Below are 20,133 nucleotides of genomic sequence, written 5' to 3'. Positions count from 1 at the left end.
GCCACGTTCCAGGACCTGAACACATAATCTCAACTGACACTTCAATGCAGAGCTGAGAGAGTGCTGCACAATCGGGAGTTGCCGTCTTTCAGATGAGAAGTCAAACAGAGGCCCCATCTGCCCTCTCAGCAGGACGTAAAAAACAGAACTATTCAAAGAAGAGCAGAGGAGTTCTCCTGGTGTCCCGGGAAATATTTACCCCTCAATCAACATCACCAAAAACCAATTCGATTCTTTGAACATTTATCTCATTGCTGTGTGTGGGAGCTTGCTGTGCACAAATTGGCCACTGCAGTTCCTACTTTACAACAATAACTACATTGGCTGTGTGATGCTCTGAGGATTTGAAAGTTCATTGTGAACGCAAATTATTTCCTTCCTTGTTTGAAAAAAAAAGTTGGAAATCAAAAACGATTGCAGCAAACTCAGCAGCTCTGTGATGCCAAATTGGCTGCAGTGTTTTCCTCTGTTAGCCTGGTGACAATGCTTTAAAAGTATGTAGCTGGCTGAAGCATTTGGGACATTGAGGTTTTGAAAGACGCTGTATAAATCAAAGTTCTTTCTTCCAATCCGGACTGCAGTTTGAGATTGCAGAGCAGTAATGAATTAGGAGGAAAAGTTTGATGCTGATAGTTTGTACTGAGTAATGTGTAATTAATATTTGTTTGAGACATACAAATGCAAGTGCATGCATGAACTGCTGTTCCATCTAACTAAAGCTACCTCCTTATAGCTCTGTCAGTTTGAGCACAATGGCAATAGTTTAGTGCTACCATTAAGATCATGACAGTGACTTTTTTGTAAAAATTTGAACATTTGGAAAACCTATTTCAGTGTTGTCACCAGCACATCATGAGAAAGCAAATAAAACCAATACACTTTGTCTCATTACTGATCCTCAATTCATCACCTTGTTGCATCTACCACCAGTAATTCACCTTAAGGAAGGATATACTTGCATTGGAGGCAGTACAGCGAAGGCTCACTAGATTGGTCCCTGGAATAAGAGGGTTGTCCTATTATGAGAGGCAAAGTAAATTGGGTCTGTGTTATCTGGAGTTCAGAAGAATGTGAGGTGCTCTCATTGAAGCATTCAACATTTGTGAAGGGGCTTGACAGGGTAGATACTGAGACGTTGTTTCCCCAGGCTGGGGAAATCTAGAACAAGAGGACACAGTTTCAGGATAAGGGACCGATCTTTTAGGACTGAGATGGTGAGAAATTTCTTCACTCAAGGGGTTGTGAATCTTTGGAATTCTCTACCCCAGAGGGTTGTGGGATGCTCTGTCGTTGAATACATTTAAGGCTGAGATAAATTTTTGGTCTCTCAGGGAATCCAGATATATGGGGAGCGAGAGGGAAAGTATTGAAGCCCAAGGTCAACCATAATATTGAATGGTGGAGCAGGCTCAATGGGCCATACGGTCTACTCCTGCTCCTAGTTCTTATGTTCATGCTGTATAGCTCAGAATACCCTCTCCAGATATAACCCAAATTTGGAAAAACAAAAGATGTACTGCTATGGCTGGATTTTTTTTCCACTGTTCCTGGGGATACAATTAAAATTTCACATCCACTGTTGCACTTTACTAAACCATATTAAGAATGGAACCTTGCAGTCGACCTACGAGGAAGTTTCGCATCTACTACTAAGCTTCACTGAAGTCCAAGTGACAGGACTGAATTTGTTTCTGGAGCTGTTTATTAGGAAGAGAGTGTACATAGAATTTGTGGGAAATTGCCTCTTCTGAAAATTTGCCTTTCATTGTCTGAGAGATCAGATGGATTTAAAGTTTGTAATTTTACGCTGTAGTTATCGAACTGGAGGACAGAATTCTCACAGGACATCCAGAAGTGCTTGCTTGAAGAGATCAGGTCAGCCAATCCAGAGTTTCCTGTACAGAAACTTTTCAAACCAATACTTCAGAAACGAAATGAGCACCTTGCAGAGACTCTCAAAACAGGTCAGTGATACCAGATGTTTTGATGGTGTTTGTCCATGCCTATGTTTAAATTCAATTAACAAGGAAGAACAAGGTGCAGTTGCATTTTTCGGGGATTTTAACGCCAGATATCCTTCTTGGGTTCAGTGTCACCAATGACTATGCTAAATGAACACTAAGTATACTACAGAAAGAGTGTGCCTTTGCCTAATCAATATCTAAGCAAACAACAGCAAGACTTGGGTTGAACAGAGATCCCTTGCCACCATGCTCTGGTTTACTGGGTCATTCCACGACCTGCCAAATGATATACCTTGTCTGCAGCAGACATATTGAATATACACTCTTAGACTCAAGCTTGGGCTGCAAGCCAGCAGATAATTTATTTATTGTAAAACTGCTAAATGGCCAATGGTAAAAATAAGCTGTCTGTTTACACTGATTTAGAAACTTTGTTACTCTGCTCAATGTAACAGAACAACAAAGAATGCTTCACCTTATGCTCAACATAAAATTGAACCATAAACGGGTTCAGGAAAAGGCAACAGTGCACAAAATTGCCACCAGTTCACTTATCAATGACTTTAGCCAGTGACCTCTTCCTAATCAATTACCCAAGTTATTTTAGTGGGTTTAATTTCAAAACATAAGGTGAATTACAGAAGATCTTGCTGTCCGTCCATTCTCTGTACTTTGTCACAGCAGTACACCTCAGTCAATTTACTGTGTTTGTTTTTCTTTTAACTTGTAGGATCCTCTGATAAATCGGATAGTTCTGTAATAGAGCTTGATACAGAGCCCCAACAGGGGTTATCTCTGTGTAGCAGTCCACAACAATCCTTGGGCAAAAGGAAGAGAAAGAAGGAGAGAGAAGAACAGAAACAAAAAAGGAGGAAAACGCTTGACAGTGACAAGGACTCCGTTATTATCATCGATGGGGAAGAATACACTCAAGAGATGTCTGCACTGTCTGAGAAGCGTGCCAAAAGGAACAGAAGAGGCATCCAAAACCAGAATTGCATGGCTCCTTCCAAAAATCGCCTCAGTCGATCTGTTAAGAAAAAGCAGCAGGAATTGGAATGTGAAACCGGAGCAGCAGAAATGCAGAATGCGCCTGCTGAGTCGCGGGTTTCTGAATTAACTGACCAGCCAAAGAGGGAGGAAGCTGCTGCTTCCAATGGTAGTTTCATTTTCATTACTAAGTAGTCCTTTGATATTTCATCAAATCTACTTATTTGGCATCTAAATAGGAACAGGAGTGAGGCCATTCAGTCCCTTGAGCTTGCACCGCCATTCCATTAGATCATGGCTGATCTGTTCCTCAAATCCGGTCACCCGCCTTAGCTCCATATCCTTTGATAACCGTTGCTGAACAAAAATAAAACAAAGCCTGTTGGCAACTGGGCTGAGAAGGACTAATTGCCTTAATTAGAATTTTAAAGCTGAATTCTGAAAAGGGTTGGCTGAGCAAAATATATATTTAATGTTTGCATGATAATTCACTAAGTACTAATTTGTGGTAACTCTGTAGTATTGTCCCAATCTGTAATTCTCTTAAACAAGAAACTTGGACCCGTGTGCATTGCCCAATGAGCCATCCATGGGTATTGTATTATTTTGTGCAAATATGTTAGACTCCCTGACTGAAGAGGCAGAGAGCTTGTACCCAGGCTTCTGTCTTTCCTGCTCTTCAATTGGTTGCTAGGAGATATAAGAAAGTGATGAGGTTGACTTGGCTTTCCAGTTTTCTTTCTGTTCAGCACTTGCAGCTGGAATCACAAGCTCACTGTATGTGAGAACCTCACTCAGGACATGTTACATGACCACAGCAACTTGCATTTATATAGTGACTTTAACACAGTAAAAGACTCCAAAGTGTGTCATAACATCATCGGTCAAAAATTGACACCGAGCCAAAGATGGAGACATTAGGACAGGTGACCAATTGCTTGTTCAGAGAGAGGTGTGAAGGAGCAATTAAAGGAGGAGAGGGAGGCAAAAAGGTGTACCGGATCACAGAATTGTTGCAGAGCAGAAGGAGGCCATTCGGCTCATTGTGTCTGCACTGGCTCTCTGAAAGAGCAATTCCCCCGCCTTCTCCCCATAACCCTGCACATTCTTCCTTTTCATATAACTGTCTAATTCCCTTTTGAATGCTTCAATTGAACCTGCCTTCACCACGTTCTCAGGCAGCACATTCCAGACCTTAACCACTTGCTGCGTGAAAAAGTTTTTCTTCATGTCACTTTTGCTTCTCTTACCAAATACTTTAAATCTGTGCCTCTCGTTCTCAATCCTTTCACGAGTGGGAACAGTTATTCTCTATCTACTCTGTCCAGACCCCTCATGATTTTGAATACCTCTATCAAATCACCTCTCAGCCTTCTCCTCCAAGGAAAACAGTCCTAACTTCTCCAATCTATCTTCATAACTGAAATTCCTCATCCCTGGAATCATCCTCGTGAATCTTTTCTGTACTGTCTCCAATGCCCTCACGTCTTTCCTAAAGTGCCGTGCCCAGAACTGGACTCAATACTCCAGCTGAGGCTGAATTAGTGTCTTATACAAATTCAACATAACTTCCTTGCTCTTGTACTCTATGCCCCTATTAATAAAGCCCAGTATACTGTCTGCTTTATTAACTGCGCTCTCAACCTGTCCTGCCACCTTCAATGACTTATACACATATACACTCAGGTCCCTCTGCTCCCTCACCCCCTTCAGAATTGTACCCTTTATTTTCTACTGTCTCTCCATGTTCTTCCTCCCAAAATTTCTCTGCATTGAACTTCATCTGCCACCTGTCTGTCCATTCCACCAACTTGTCTATGTCCTTTTGAAGTTCTGCACTATCCTCCTGACAGTGCTCCCAAGTTTCGTATCATCTGCAAGCTTTGAAATTGTGCCCTGTACACCTAGGTCTAGGAAAAGCAAGGTTCCCAACACATCCCCGGGGAACTCCACTACACACTCCCTCCAGTCCGAAAAACATCCATTAACCACTACTTTGTTCCCTGTCACTCAGCCAATTTCGTATCCATGTTGCTACCACCCCTTTTATTCCATGAGCTACAAGTTTGCTCACAAGTCTGTTGTGTGGCACTGTATCAAACACCTTTTGAAAGTCCATGTACAGCACATCAACAGCATTGTCCCCATCAACCCTCTCTGTTACCTCCTCAAAAAACTCCAGCAAGTTAGTTAAACATGATTTTTCCCTTAGGAATTCCAAGCTGGCTTTCTTTAATTAACTCGCATTTATCCATGTGACTATTAATTTTGTCCCGAATTATTTTTTTCTAGAAGTTTTCCCACCACCGAAGTTAAATTGATTGGCCTATAGTTGCTGGGCTTATCCTTACACCCTTTTTTGAACAAGGGTATAACGTTTGCAATTCTCCATTCCTCTGGCACCATGCCTGAGTCTAAGGTAGACTGAAAAATTATGGCCATTGCTTCTGCTATTTCCACCCTCAGTTCCCTCAGTATCCTCGGATACATCTCATCTGGTCCTGGTGCTTTTTCCACTTTAAGTACAGACAGTCTATCTAATACTTCCTCTTTATCAATTTTAAGCCCCTCTAGTGTCTGACTTGCCTCCTCTTTCAACATTGCCTGGTTTGCATCTTCTTCCTTGGTGAAGACAGATGCAAAGTATTCATTTAATACCTCAGTGGTGCCCTCTGCCTCCATGTGTAAATCCCCTTTCTGACCCCTAATTGGCCCCATTCCTCCTTTTACCACTCTTTTACTAGAGAAAAATTTGGGATTTCCTTTAATGCTAGCTTCCAGTCTCTTCATACTCTCTCTTTGCTTCTCTTGTTTGCTTTTTCACTTCCGCTCTGGACCTTCGATATTCAGTTTGGTTCTCAATAGTATTTTCTACCTGGCATCTGTCATATGGAGAGGTTCCTGAGCATAGACTCATCCGTCAATGGTGATCCATCTTTGTCCCTTCTGTTCTCCTGCTAGTAATATCTCTGCCATTTCTAATTCCAGCACTATTTTGCCCATTATTGAATAGTTTTGGTGGGTTTTTTTCCCCTTTTATTTGAAATACTAATTGAACTTTCCTTTTCAGACCCAGTCAAAGAAGATCTTCTATGGACAGAGAAATATCAGCCACAGCATTCCAATGAACTTGTGGGAAATCTTAGTGCTGTTAGGAAATTACGCAGGTAATGTCCTTGCAAGTGATGGCTATTTACTGGGCAGCCTGAAAATGACTTCCCTCATTTACCATAAAATAGAAGATCCAAGGCCTTCCTCAGAAAATACTAACTGGAATAGGTCATCAGATTGGCATGATGCAGAAAACTAATTGTGGAATGATGGCATTGGGGATAGAATGCTTTCAGTACCCAGTAATGGTTCAGATTGACCTGCTTGATAGCATGGGGGTGCTAGATTTAGCAAAGAGGGCTGAAAATTGGTGCTGATCCCATCAGCTGTGCTCTATTGGTCTATGCCGTGCAGCAGTACTGACCGGACCAGGTTGGACTTCAAAAGCTTTGTGATTATGGGCATTTGGAAAACCAGTCAAATTATTGAAATCAACAGTTATATGGTACATTCCCATTTCTCGTGTGCAATTTATGTTTATATAAAGCAGTTTTTGTACACTTGACAATGAAAATTCTTCTCTTTATCTCCCCCTTCCTACACATACTGGTGCATACATTGCATTCATCTAAAAACCTTGAAGCTAATTAGTAACTTGTCAAAACAAAATTTCCAAGATAAAGCTCCATACCTAAATTTCACCCGCTACAGAATAACAATAGTTATGCCTCCTGGGAGTTGCCTTAAGTGCCACAAAATTGTTTCACTTTTGAATCTTGGAGAGTCTCAAAGTGTTGAATTCTGGCGCTGGATTGATACATATCTGCTACTTCAAGCTTGTTTTGCCCAAACTTTCTCTTCCCTTTTTTCCCCCTCCTATTCTTTCATAAGGCACTAGGGTAAATTACCTCAGAGATTGACCATCATTGGGTACCTGTCCACTTGGCCATTCTGCATTTCTGGGCGAGTATCAGCAGGCTATCTAATGCTGGGAAACATCACAGCTGAGTTAGCAATCAGGAACGGGCCCTCTGTTCTACCTCCCTATTGCAAGAACAAACACTAAGGTTGATTACAATGTCTATTACACCTTCAGTTAACAACAATTTGCATTTGTATAGCACCTTTGATGTAGCAAAATGTTCCAAGGTGCTTCACAGGAATGTTATCAGACAAAATTTGACACCGGCCCACATAACGAGATAGTAGGACAGGTGACCAAAACTTGGTCAAAGAAAGAGGTTTTAAGGATCATCTTAAAGGAGGAGAGAGTGGAAAGATTTAGGAATGGATTCCAGAGCTTAGACCTAGGTAGCTGAAAACATGGCCACCAGTGTGAAGCGAAGAATATTGGTGATGCCCAAGTGGCCAGAATTGAAGGATTAACTAACTCAATACAAACCAGGGATTAAACCAAGAATCTCTCCAATCTTCATGACTCAGTCATCCCAGGAACTACATTTACAAACCAAACCATTAGGTTGTTAACTATTTAAAAATGAGCCCTGCGAATTAGAGGATGGGAAAGATTAAATGCGGTGTTGGTGGGATGTGGGAGGGATCTGAATGAAATACATAGCAAGTTGTTCTATTGCACCTAATTGCACATTTTTGTGTTTTGGAAAACAGTTGGTTAATGGAATGGAAGAAGAGAGCTGATCAGGAAGAAAGGAAAAAACAGAAGGAAAAAAAGACTGAAAAGGATAAGAAACTGGGTATGTGCAATATTGTGGCTTGATTTCAGCGTGATGTGCCACAAAATGTTCAGGTGTGAGTTCTCCCTCTGCATCGCTAGAGCTGGGGATGCGTGCCTCGCTCAACAGAAACTGGTGTTTTCCGTGTCAGCTTTCAAATGAAAATATGATGGAATAGAGTTATACGTTTTTAATGCTGTGATTCGGTGTAATAAAAGTGTCCTGACCAATATTTATCCCTCAACCAACATCACTAAAACAGATTAGCTGCTCATTATCACATTGCTGTTTATGCAAATTGGCTGCCGCGTTTCCTGCATTACAACGGCAACTACACTTAAAGTATTTCATTGGCTACAAAGCACTTTGGGACGTCCTGAGATCATGAAAGCCACGAATATAAATGCAAATTATTTTCGAGTTTTCACAACTTCAACACAAGGAAACAAACCTCAGAAACTGAACTGGCCCAGCCACACAAATATCGTGGCGACAAGAGCAGGTCAGAGACTGGGAATTGTGCGACAAATAACTCGCCTCCTGACTCCCCAGTGCCTATCCACCATCTTCAAGGCACAAGTCAGGAGCGTGATGGAATACTCTCCACTTGCCTGGATGGGTGCAGCTCTAACAACACTCGAAGCTCAACACCATCCAGAACAAAGCAGCCTGCTTGATCATAACTCCATTCACCACCTTCAACATTCACTCCCTCCACCACCGGCGCACAGTGGCAGCAGTGTGTACCATCCACAAGATGCACTGTAGTAACTCACCATGCCTCCTTCGACACCTTCCAAACTCTCAACCTCTTCCACCAGGAAGGACGCGTGGGAACACCAGTTCCCCTCAAGTCACACGCCATCCTGACTTGGAACTATGTTGCTGTTACTTCGCTGTTGCTGGACCAAAATCCTGGAACTCCCTTCCTAACAGCAGTGTGGGAGTACCCGCACCAGATGGACTACAGTGGTTCAAGAAGGCAGCTCCCCACCACCTTCTCCAGGGCAATTAGGGATGTGCAACAAATGCTGGCCTTGCCGGTGACGCCCACATCCCATGAAAGAATTTTTGAAAAAATTCTTAATGGAGAGCTGCATTAAGATGTGTACACACTCCGAAATTAAACTCTGGTTTAGAGACAATGGAAATGTTCTTGTGATACTTTAATTACACTTGGCTGTGTTATTGTTGAGGTTCATATTATTGCATTAATATTTTTATGCAAGTAAATTTAAAATTTAGATTCATATCATAGGCTATTTTGGAACTACACTTGGACTTCAGCGTGAAAGGATCATTGTTAACCTTGGTATTTTACTGAATCTTGTTTATGCTTCTTTACCCTGTCCAGTTCAGGGGCTGCTCCTCGCAATCTGTTTCAAACAATAGCATGGTAGCAAAGATGAAATACCTTGGCACAAAAGGGTGCATTTAAATTAAGGGTTTTGATTTGTAGAAGGCCAGCTTTAATTTAAGAGTTAACAGTTGCAGGCAAGGTTGCAATCTTAGGGCAGCGCAGTGGTTAGCACCGCAGCCTCACAGCTCCAGCGACCCGGGTTCAATTCTGGGTACTGCCTGTGTGGAGTTTGCAAGTTCTCCCTGTGTCTGCGTGGGTTTCCTCCGGGTGCTCCGGTTTCCTCCCACAAGCCAAAAGACTTGCAGGTTGATAGGTAAGTTGGCCATTATATAAATTGCCCCTAGTATAGGTAGGTGGTAGGGAAATATAGGGACAGGCGGGGATGTGGTAGGAATATGGAATTAGTGTAGGATTAGTATAAATGGGTGGTTGATGGTCGGCACAGACTCGGTGGGCCGAAGGGCCTGTTTCAGTGCTGTGTCTCTAAAAAAAAACTAAACTAAAACTTTCTGTTTTGGATGCTGGCTCTCCTGTGTATTTCCAATTTTTTTTCTGTTTTAATATATCCAGCATCTGTACTTTTATCTCTAATCTGTTTTGTTCTTCCGACCTCTCCCTGTATTCTCAGATGTTTGGGACAATAATGACTTTAACATGGAGAGTTCTGAGGATGAGGATTTTTTGTGCAATACCGTACTAATTACTGGACCTCCTGGAGTTGGAAAAACTGCTGCAGTTTACGCTTGTGCTCAGGAGTTGGGTTTTAAGGTTTGTGCTCCTATTTCGGGTACAATATAACCCTTTTTCTCCAATGTGGTATTTTTTTACGTAAACGCCTGAGGTTATAACACTTGGAATTTGTTTGAGTTTTCCCAATTGGCTGCCTTCACGTCAGCAGTAGATCAATGGAAACCCTAGATATACGCAAAAAACGAGGTTTCCAGCAATCATAGCAGACAATCGGGAGAACCTCCCCCGGCAAGGGAATTACCAGTGTGATTGTTACTTTTTCTCTGGCTACAAGTCTGTGCACTCAGCCTTTTGGCTAGTAAGAGCATAAAATAATATCATTCATTTTGAAAGCTAATTTGTCTGGGCCTTTTGAGATTCTGATGGGGAGTGCCTCTCATTGTTTGGGTCTAATGTGTGTATATGTTGTTTCCTGCTAACTTAAGATGTGTACAGTATCATTTGTTTTTCTCCAGTTTTTGTTCCTGAAGGCACTAACTCATACTGGGCTCTGGCCTAGTCTAAATCTCAGTTGACCTCTGCATAAATTTGCTTCTGTGAGGAGAAGGGCTTTACTGAATAACCACCAGGATTAGCGACCCTGGCTGATCATCTGCTCCCATCCCAGAGGCACTGTGCCCCTTTGTAGCTTCCCCTACCTGACCATTAAGGCATCTGTTCTGCCAAATCTGTACCTATTTAGCAATCCGAGTGTATTGGTGCTTTTTAAAATTCTGTATTACCATGTAATTCTGTCTAACCCTGAACAGTAGACTGAAAAAGTGATTGACCAATCGTGAGAACGGCAGACAGATAAGCATCCAAATGATTAAACTTAAATTAGTGCAGCTGGTAAAACTTGAAATCTTATTTTAATAGGTGGTGTGCAGTTACATCTCCTTCAGTGTTCCTGCTGCTACTGCTTCCTGCTACTGAGTTAATTGGTGTTGGAAGATAGCATTGATGGTGAACCAGAATGTGCATGCATCGCTAGTGTTACTTAATGTAAATTTAATGTTATCAAGGCACAGTATATTGCAGTCATTGTGTCAGTTATATTGCAGGATCCTGAACTGGTTGGTATGAAAAGGAAAACTAGCAAGTAAATAGCACCAACCACACTTGACTGTTCAGAGTGAGATGTGTTTATATTTTTGTGCTTGGGGATTTAATAGCCTGTCACAGCCTCAGTATTGAGCATTCCTAGATTGGGTACAAAAAGGAATGTCTAAGTATTTTGCCTTTGTGGGGTTCTCAGGTTAGTACTAGAGTGCCTTTCAGGTCCTGTAAAGTTTAAATCTGTGCTCCCGTTAATTTGCATAAATTTGAGGTGACTGATGTTAAGAAATCTTGGTGTTCTGATGTAGAATTTATTGGCCAAGGGATCATCAGGGCTGTCCACAGCCCTGATTCAAGCCTCCACAATATTCAAACAGGTCAAATTAGCAAGGGCTCCTGACATGAGTCAACAATTGGAACATATGCCTCTTGTATCTTCCAATCAATCAATACTGAAGCTGATCTAATGGTTACTGCAAGCATCCCCTTGGTGAATAATCCGAAGGCTTTCTGTCAGTAGTCTCAGACTAGTTCTGTCTATGTTGGAACAAGCCACACAACTGAGTGTTGAATATCCCTTATGTGAGTGCTGATGTTTGTAGGTATTTGAAGTAAATGCTTCCTCACAGCGAAGTGGCAGACAGATCCTCTCTCAACTCAAAGAAGCCACACAGTCTCACCAAGTCGATAAACAGGGAGTGAGCGCCCTCAAGCCTGCCTTCTTCAACAGCAACAGGCTTCTGCCTTCACAAACAACCAAATCTCCAAGTAAGTGCAAAATCCTTGTGCTCCTGCCAACAAAATCCCTATTGTGTGCAGTTTGTTTCAATTTTACGTAGCGAGTTGTGATGCTCTGGAATGCATTGGGCTCCTTCTGCCTAAAAGGCAGATTCAATGGGAACTCTTAAATGGGAATTAGATAAATATTTGAAAGGAAAAAAATTGCAGGCCTCCAGGAAAAGAGCAAGGGAGTGGGACTAATCAGATAACTCAGAGACTGGAGAATAGCCAATGTTGTTCCTTTGTTTAAGAAGGGTAGCAAGAATAATCCAGGAAATTATAGGCCGGTGAGCCTTACATCAGTGGTAGGGAAATTATTAGAGAGGATTCTTCGTGACAGGATTTACTCCCATTTGGAAACAAACAAACTTATTAGCGAGAGGCAGCATGGTTTTGTGAAGGGGAGGTCATGTCTCACTAATTTGATTGAGTTTTTTGAGGAAGTGATAAAGATGATTGATGAAGGAAGGACAGTGGATGTTATCTAGATGGACCTCAGTAAAGCCTTTGACAAGGTCCCTCATGGCAGACTGGTACAAAAGGTGAAGTCACACGGGATCAGAGGTGAGCTGGCAAGATGGATACAGAACTGGCTCTGTCATAGAAGACAGAGGGTAGCAGTGGAAGGGTGCTTTTCTGAATGGAGGCATGTGACTAGTGGTGTTCAGCAGGGATGAGTGCTGGGACCTTTGCTGTTTGTAGTATATATAAATGATTTGGAGGAAAATGTAGCTGGTCTGATTAGTAAGTTTGCGGACGACACAAAGGTTGGTGGAGTTGCAGATAGTGATGAGGATTGTCAGAGGATACAGCAGGATATAGATCGGTTGGAGGCTTGGGCGGAGAAATGGCAGATGGAGTTTAATCCGGATAAATGTGAGGTAATGCATTTTGGAAGATCTAATGCAGGTGGGAAGCATACAGTAAATGGCAGAACCCTTAGGAGTATTGACAGGCAGAGATATCTGGGCGTACAGGTCCACAGGTCACTGAAAGTGGCAACGCAGGTGGATAAGGTAGTCAAGAAGGCATACGGCATGCTTGCCTTCATTGGTCGGGGCATAGAGTATAAAAATTGGCAAGTCATGCTGCAACTGTACAGAACTTTAGTTAGGCCACACTTAGAGTATTGTGTGCAATTCTGGTTGCCACACTACCAGTAGGACGTGGAGGCTTTGGAGAGGGTCCAGAAGAGGTTTACCAGGATGTTGCCTGGTCTGGAGGGCATTAGCTATGAGGAGAGGTTGGATAAACTCTGATTGTTTTCACTGGAACGACGGAGGTGGAGGGGTGACATGATAGAGGTTTACAAAGTTATGAGCGGCATGGACAGAGTGGATAGTCAGAAGCTTTTTCCCATGGTGGAAGAGTCAGTTACTAGGGGACATAGGTTTAAGGTGAGAGGGGCAAAGTTTAGAGGGGATGTGCGAGGCAAGTTCTTTACACAGAGGGTGATGAGTGTTTGGAACTTGCTGCCGGGGGAGATGGTGGAAGCAGGTACGATAATGACGTTTAAGAGGCATCTTGACAGATACATGAATAGGATGGGAATAGAGGATACGGTCCCCGGAAGTGCAGAAGGTTTTAGTTTAGGCAGGCATCAAGATCGGCGCAGGCTTGGAGGGCCGAATGGCCTGTTCCTGTGCTGTACTGTTCTTTGTTGACAGCACAGGCACAATGGGTTGAATGGCCTCTTCTGTATGATTCTGTGGCTCTGCCAATGAACACTTTCCCCAGGTCAGTTTTTTTTCATGCTGTTGCCTTGCAACAGTTTTAAGGTTCTTTACTTTGAAGTAATCATTGAATGATACAGCACAGAAGACCATCGATTCCTGACCTGCAGATCCCTTGTAGTTACCCATACTGTTGAATGTAAACCTAACCAGCCCATGTTCACTCGGCTGTAATGGAGGCCCAGAATTTCCAGAGTTCACAACAGCATATCACAGCATGATTGAAATGAGAAGCCATACTGTGCGTAGTACCGTGTGTGCAAATCATTTTCTGCCACTTTTGAGATGGATTGCAGCTCCATTGGGCCCATGTATGGGAGCAAGTGAATAGTTTCTTTTGACTGTTAAAATGATTTGATCCCCTGTTTCCACAGGAAAAGGAAGCTCTCCCAAAAAGATAGTTTCATCGCCCAAGAAGGCACCCCAGTCTCCGAGGGGAAGGGGCTCAAAGAAGGTCCTAACACCTATGTCTTTAGCCAATTTCTTCAAAGGCCTGTCGAAATCTAATAAAAGTGAAGCAGAAAAACTTGAAGATAAGGAGATGAATGGTAAGAAAAAAACATTTTCCGCCCAGCTACGTGCCTTCTCAACTCTGACAGTGCTCGTTAAGTGATGCAGTGTGACTGCCATGTCCTTTGTACAGCATGGCCTTGATGGAAATTTTGTTGTGTTTGGAAATCACAGGTGATACCACTGTGATACAGGAATTTGAGTCGCATCCTAGAAGTGTCTTCCAGTTGCTCTCCCTGTGGGGAAATTGCCTGGCCTTCTTTCTGGGAGGATGTGATTGCAAACCCAATTGCCAGCACTGTTGTAAAAATAAAAGTTCCATGGAGCACATTGGAATGCTTTACTAGTTTTAATGCTTTTGTAAAAATTGCAGCTTTTTTTAAAACATGAAAACCAGTTTGCAAGCTGCGTATTGTTGCTTAACTTACTAAATGTGTGAGATTAGTTTGAGTTGTGCAGTAAGGAAATCTGGCCAAACTTTAAATTACATTTACTAATTAAACTGAGAATTGGAGGGCAGTTCCTGAAGATTTTCTTGCTTTTTTTTAGACAAACCACAGAAGAATTGTAAGGCACAGAAAAGGAGCCCCCAAGTTACGGAAGTAACTAGGATTCCCTCCGTGCCTGAGAGCAAAGACACTGGCTCCGAAGAATCCAGCAGAAAGAGTGCCACGTCGCTCATCTTGTTTGAGGAGGTATGTTTGCTATACTACAGTCAAGCCCACTTTAATGAATAACTGATAAAAGATTAAAACGAAGAAAAAGATAAAATCTCCATGCACAATATCTCTTCTATCTTTTCCAACAATGGTTGTCCCTGTGAAATGAGTAAAGCATTAAATAAATTGCCGGAGTCTGGATTTATTGATTAAAATGTTGCAATACTTGGTTAAAACTGATGTCTTCGGCTGCCTAGCCCTTAAACTCTGGAATTCCCTCCTGAAACCTCTCCGCCTGTCTACCCTTCTTTCCTCCCTTAAGACCCTCCTTTAAAAACTACCTCTTTGGCCAAGCTTTTGGCCACATGTCCTAATATTTCCTTAGGTGGCTTGATGTCAAATCATACTTGATAACGGTCCTATGAAGCGCCTTGAGGTGCTTCACTACATTAAAGGCGCAATGTAAATGATAGGTGTTGAGCTTTTCTTTAAAAACAAGTGTTTTTGTCTTGGTGTAATCCCCTAGTAACCAATTCAGTGATGTTTTATCGGAGTTGCTCCTGACATTGCAGAGCGTGTGCAGAGCAATCGCGGACATCATCAGTGTGTGCAAACATTTGCCAGCTTGTCAGTATGATTGCACGCGCTGACGTCACCACGCAATGACATACTCGCCCCTCAATAGCCGCGATCACCCTTAACAGTACCGCACTCCCTCCCGCTATCCCTGCTTCAATCGCCGCTTTCAATTTCCCACTCCCTACTACTTGCCACTCCGTCCCGCCTCGCTACTGCCTTCCCTCAGCCACTTGCTCCCGCCTTCACCCTCAGCTGTTCGCTCCCCACTGCGCTGCCAGAATAAGTGGTGGGGGTGGCAGGGAAAGAGCCACTGAAGCGGTAAAGCGGGGAGCGAGCGGCTGAGGGGTGATGGGGCAACGCGGGAGCAAGTGCTCAAGGGGTGGGGGGGGTGGGGAGTGTGGAGTGTGGTGAGGCGGGAGCGAGCGACCGATTGGAGAAGTGGCGAGGCCTGGAGCGAGCGGCCGGGGTGGGGAGGTGGAAGCAGGGAGCGAGCTGCCAAAGAGGCAAGGCGGGGAGCGAGCGGCTGAGGGAAGGTAGTGGTGAGGCAGGGAGCGAGCAGACAGGCGTGGGAGAGAGCGGGGTACTGTTGGTGGAATGGAGGCGGTGATCACAGCCATTGAGGGGGTTTGGATTTAATTTCTTTTTTGTTAAAAATTGAGCAGCAGCATCTTTATTACTGGCAGCTGCCTGAGACGTCGCAGACAGTGACGATTTTAATTTTTTTATTCATTCATGGGATGTGGGCATCGCTGGCCAGGCCAGCATTTATTGCCTTTCCCTAACTGCCCTTGAGAAGGTGGTGGTGAGCTGCCTTCTTGAACCGCTGCAGTCCATGTGGGGTAGGTACACCCACAGTGCTGTTAGGAAGGGAGTTCCAGGATTTTGACCCAACAACAGTGAAGGAACGGCGATATAGTTCCAAGTCAGGATGGTGTGTGACTTGGAGGGGAACTTGCAGGTGGTGGTGTTCCCATGCGTCTGCTGCCCTTATCCTTCTAGTTGGTAGAGGTTGCGGGTTTAGAAAGTGCTTTCTAAGGAGCCTTGGTACATTGCTGCAGTGCATCTTGTAAGATAGTACACACTGCTGCCACAGTGCATCGGTGGTGGTGGTGGGAGTGAATGTTTGTAGATGGGGTGCTAATCAAGTGGGCTGCTTTGTCCTGGATGGTGTCGAGCTTCTTGAGTGTTGTTGGAGCTGCACCATCCAGGCAAATGGATAGTATTCCATCACACGCCTGACTTGTGCCTTGTAGATGGTGGACTGGCTTTGGGGAATCAGGAGGTGAGTTACTGGCTGCAGGATTCCTAGCCTCTGACCTGCTCTTGTAGCCACGGTATTTATATGGCTACTCCAGTTCAGTTTCTGGTCAATGGTAGCCCCTAGGATGTTGATAGTGGGGGAATTCAGCGATGGTAATGCCATTGAATGTCAAGGGGAGATTCTCTCTTGTTCGAGATGGTCATTGCCCGGCACTTGTGTGGCACAAATGTTACTTGCCACTTATCAGCCCAAGCCTGGATATTGTCCAGGTCTTGCTACTTTTCTACACGGACTGCTTCAGTATCTGAGGAGTCACGAATGGTGCTGAACATTGCGCAATCATCAGCGAACATCCGCACTTCTGACCTTATGATTGAAGGAAGGTCATTGATGAAGCAGCTGAAGATGGTTGGGCCTAGGACACTACCCTGAGGAACTCCTGCAGTGATGTCCTGGAGCTCAAATGATTGACCACCAACAACCACAACCATCTTCCTTTGTGCTAGGTATGACTCCAACCAGTGGAGAGTTTTTCCCCTGATTCCCATTGACCTCAGTTTTGCTCAGGCTCCTTGATGCCATACATACTCAGTCAAATGCTGCCTTGATGTCAAGGGCAGTCACTCTCACCTCACTTCTCGAGTTCAGCTCTTTTGTCCATGTTTGAACCAAGGCTGTAATGAGGTCAGGAGCTGAGTGGCCCTGGCAGAACCCAAACTGAGCTTCACTGAGCAGGTTATTGCTAAGCAGGTGCCACTTGATGGCACTGTTGATGACACCTTCCGTCACTTTCCTGATGATTGAGAGTAGGCTGATGGGGCGGTAATTGGCCGGGTTGGACTTGTCCTGCCTTTTGTGTCCAGGACATACCTGAGCAATTTTCCACATTGCAGGGTAGATGCCAGTGTTGTAGCTGTACTGGAACAGCTTGGCTAGGGGCGCGGCAAGTTCTGGAGCACAGGTCTTCAGTACTATTGCCATAATATTGTCAGGGGCCATAGACTTTGCAGTATCCAATGCCTTCAGTCGTTTCTTGATATCACGCGGAGTGAATCGAATTGGCTGAAGACTGGCATCTGTGATGCTGGGGACCTCAGGAGGAGGCCAAGATGGATTATCAACTCGGCACTTCTGGCTGAAGATTGTTGCAAATTCTTCAGCTTTATCTGTCGCACTGATGTGCTGGGCTCCCCCATCATTGAGGATGGGGATATTTGTGGAGCCACCTCCTCCAGTTAGTTGTTTAATTGTCCACCTCCGTTCATAGCTGGATGTGGCAGGACTGCAGAGCTTAGATCTGATCTGTTGGTTATGGGATCGCTGAGCTCTGTCTATCGCATGCTGCTTACGCAGTTTGGCACACAGGTAGTCCTGTGTTGTAGCTTCACCAGGTTGACACCTCGTTTTGAGGTATGCCTGGTGCTGCTGCTGGCATGCCCTCCTGCACTCATCATTGAACCAGGCTTGGTCTCCTGGCTTGATGGTAATGGTAGAGTGGGGTATATGCCGGGCCATGAGGTTACAGATTGTGGTTGAGTACAATTCTGCTGCTGCTGATGGCCTACAGCACCTCATGGATGCCCAGTTTTGCATTGCTAGACTTGTTCAAAATCTATCCCATTTAGCATGGTGGTAGTGCCACACAACACGAAGGAGGGTATCCTCAATGTGAAGGCGGGACATCGTCTCCACAACGACAGTGCGGTGGTCACTCCTACCAATACTGTCATGGACAGATGCATCTGCGGCAGGCAGATTGGTGAGGACGAGGTCAAGTATGTTTTCCCCTCTTGTTGGTTCCCTCACCACTTGCTGCATACCCAGTCTAGCAGATATGTCCTTTAGGACGTGGCCAGCTCGGTCAGTAGTGGTGCTACTGAGCCACTCTTGGTGATGGACATTGAAGTCTCCCACCCAGAGTACGTTCTGTGCCCTTGCCACCCTCAGTGCTTCCTCCAAGTGTTGTTCAACATGGAGGACTACTGACTCATCAGCTGAGCGGGGGGGCGGGGGGGGTGGCGGTAGGTGGTAATCAGCGGGAGGTTTCCTTGTCCATGTTTGATCTGATGCCATAAGACTTCATGGGGTCCAGAGTTGATGTTGAGGACTCCCAGGGCAACTCCCTCCCTGCTGTATACCACTGTGCTGCCACCTCTGCTGGGACATTGTCTGTCAGGTATGATTCCGTGAGTATGATTATGTCAGGTTGTTGCTTGACTAGTCTGTGGGACAGCTCTCCCAACTTTGGCACAAGCCGCCAGATATTAGTAAGGAGGACTTTGCAGGGTCGACAGGGCTGTGTTTGCCGTTGTCATTTCCGGTGCCTAGGTCAATGCCGGGTGGTGAGTCCAGTTTCATTCCTTTTTATTGACTTCGTAGCGGTTAGATACAACTGAGTGGCTTGCTAGGCCGTTTCAGAGGGCATGTAAGAGTCAACCACATTGCTGTGGGTCTGGAGTCACAGTGTAGACCAGACCAGGTAAGAACAGCAGATTTCCTTCCCTAAAGGACATTAGCGAACCAGATGGTTTTTTACAACAATCGACAATGGTTTCATGGCCATCATTAGACCGGCTTTTTAATTCCAGATTTATTAATTGAATTCAAATTCCACCTTCTGCTGTGGTGGGATTTGAACCCATGTCCCCAGAGCAATACCCTGGGTCTCTGGGTTATTAGTCCAGTGACAATACCACTATGCCACCGCCTCCTCGTCAGTGGTTGAGGCTGCATTTGTGCATGTGCCAATACTGCGCCACCTAGTGGTTGTGTTGTCTGCAAATGCAGCCATGCTTTATTGCCTTTTTCACCTCAAGGTCCTGGAGCTCAAGCATTTTTGGCAATCAATGTGATGAGTTCTTTTCATCAAGTGTGAAAACACCTCTTAAAGTGCTAATGCTTGAGTTTTGTAATGATCATAACCTACCTATGTTTTAGTGGCCACAAGCCCCTTGGCAATAAAATCTCTATGAATAATGGAATCATCACCTCTAAAGAAAGTCTTTCTCTTGCAAGTAATTGCTGAATGGGTCGGAAGTTTCCCAGAGTACAAATCACTAAACAGTTTGGTATAGTACAGCTGGGGTTTTTTTTTGGAAGCGTTGTTGTGCCCCACTGTATTGTGTATATTGAAATGAAGCAGATGACACAAATGCACATAGCTATCCATAACTGTGAGACTGTCATTTCAATCCAGTTTGCATTCCATTGCTAGCTTCTTATCAAACTTGATACAACAGGTAAAACGACTAAAAGAATAGAATGGTTAAGTAAATAAAATTACATGGCAAAATCATTATTCATTTGGCAGTTTTCCTCAGTATACTTAGGAATGGTAACTGAAATTGCACTCCATAAAAAGTAAACTGGTCATGCTAAAGGTTTGAAGTGGAGATGTCCAAACTGCGGCAGTGGCCAGGCATGTCTGCAAGATCGGGCAATCCCAGACCCTTAAGTATAAAAGATTAAAGGGTGATCTAATTGTAGTGTTTAAAATGATTAAAAGATTTGATAGGGTGAATATAGAGAAACTATTCAGGTGGGAGAGACCAGAACAAGTGGGCACAATATTAGAATCGGAGCTAAACCATTCAAGAGTAATGTTGGAAAGCTGGAACTCTTTTCCCCAAAAAACTGTTAGTTTTGAAATTTTCAATTGACCTCCAAGATTGATGAGGTTTTTTGTTAGGCAAGGGTATTAAGGATACAGAACCAAGGCAAATTAATGGAAATGCAGAACAGCCGTGATCTAATTAAGTGGCGGA

At 44.0% G+C, this 20,133-nt stretch overlaps 1 protein-coding gene across 1 annotated transcript in view; it reads left to right on the top strand.

The window, feature by feature from the left end:
* Positions 1-20,133, top strand: part of LOC137384455 (ATPase family AAA domain-containing protein 5-like) — a 75,051-nt gene that overhangs the window by 26,613 nt on the left and 28,305 nt on the right. Inside the window, exons 10-17 of the mRNA XM_068058545.1 lie at positions 1,814-1,964; positions 2,695-3,123; positions 6,025-6,121; positions 7,635-7,720; positions 9,688-9,827; positions 11,450-11,615; positions 13,735-13,908; positions 14,420-14,565. Coding sequence (XP_067914646.1) covers positions 1,814-1,964; positions 2,695-3,123; positions 6,025-6,121; positions 7,635-7,720; positions 9,688-9,827; positions 11,450-11,615; positions 13,735-13,908; positions 14,420-14,565 — 1,389 coding nt within the window. The remainder of the gene's footprint in view (positions 1-1,813; positions 1,965-2,694; positions 3,124-6,024; positions 6,122-7,634; positions 7,721-9,687; positions 9,828-11,449; positions 11,616-13,734; positions 13,909-14,419; positions 14,566-20,133) is intronic.

The sequence above is a fragment of the Heterodontus francisci genome, chromosome 26 (genome assembly GCF_036365525.1).
Source record: "Heterodontus francisci isolate sHetFra1 chromosome 26, sHetFra1.hap1, whole genome shotgun sequence".
NCBI classification, from domain to species: Eukaryota; Metazoa; Chordata; class Chondrichthyes; order Heterodontiformes; family Heterodontidae; genus Heterodontus; species Heterodontus francisci.
The sequence above is the reverse complement of the archived record's forward strand: the minus strand, read 5'-3'. Positions and strand labels throughout refer to the sequence as shown.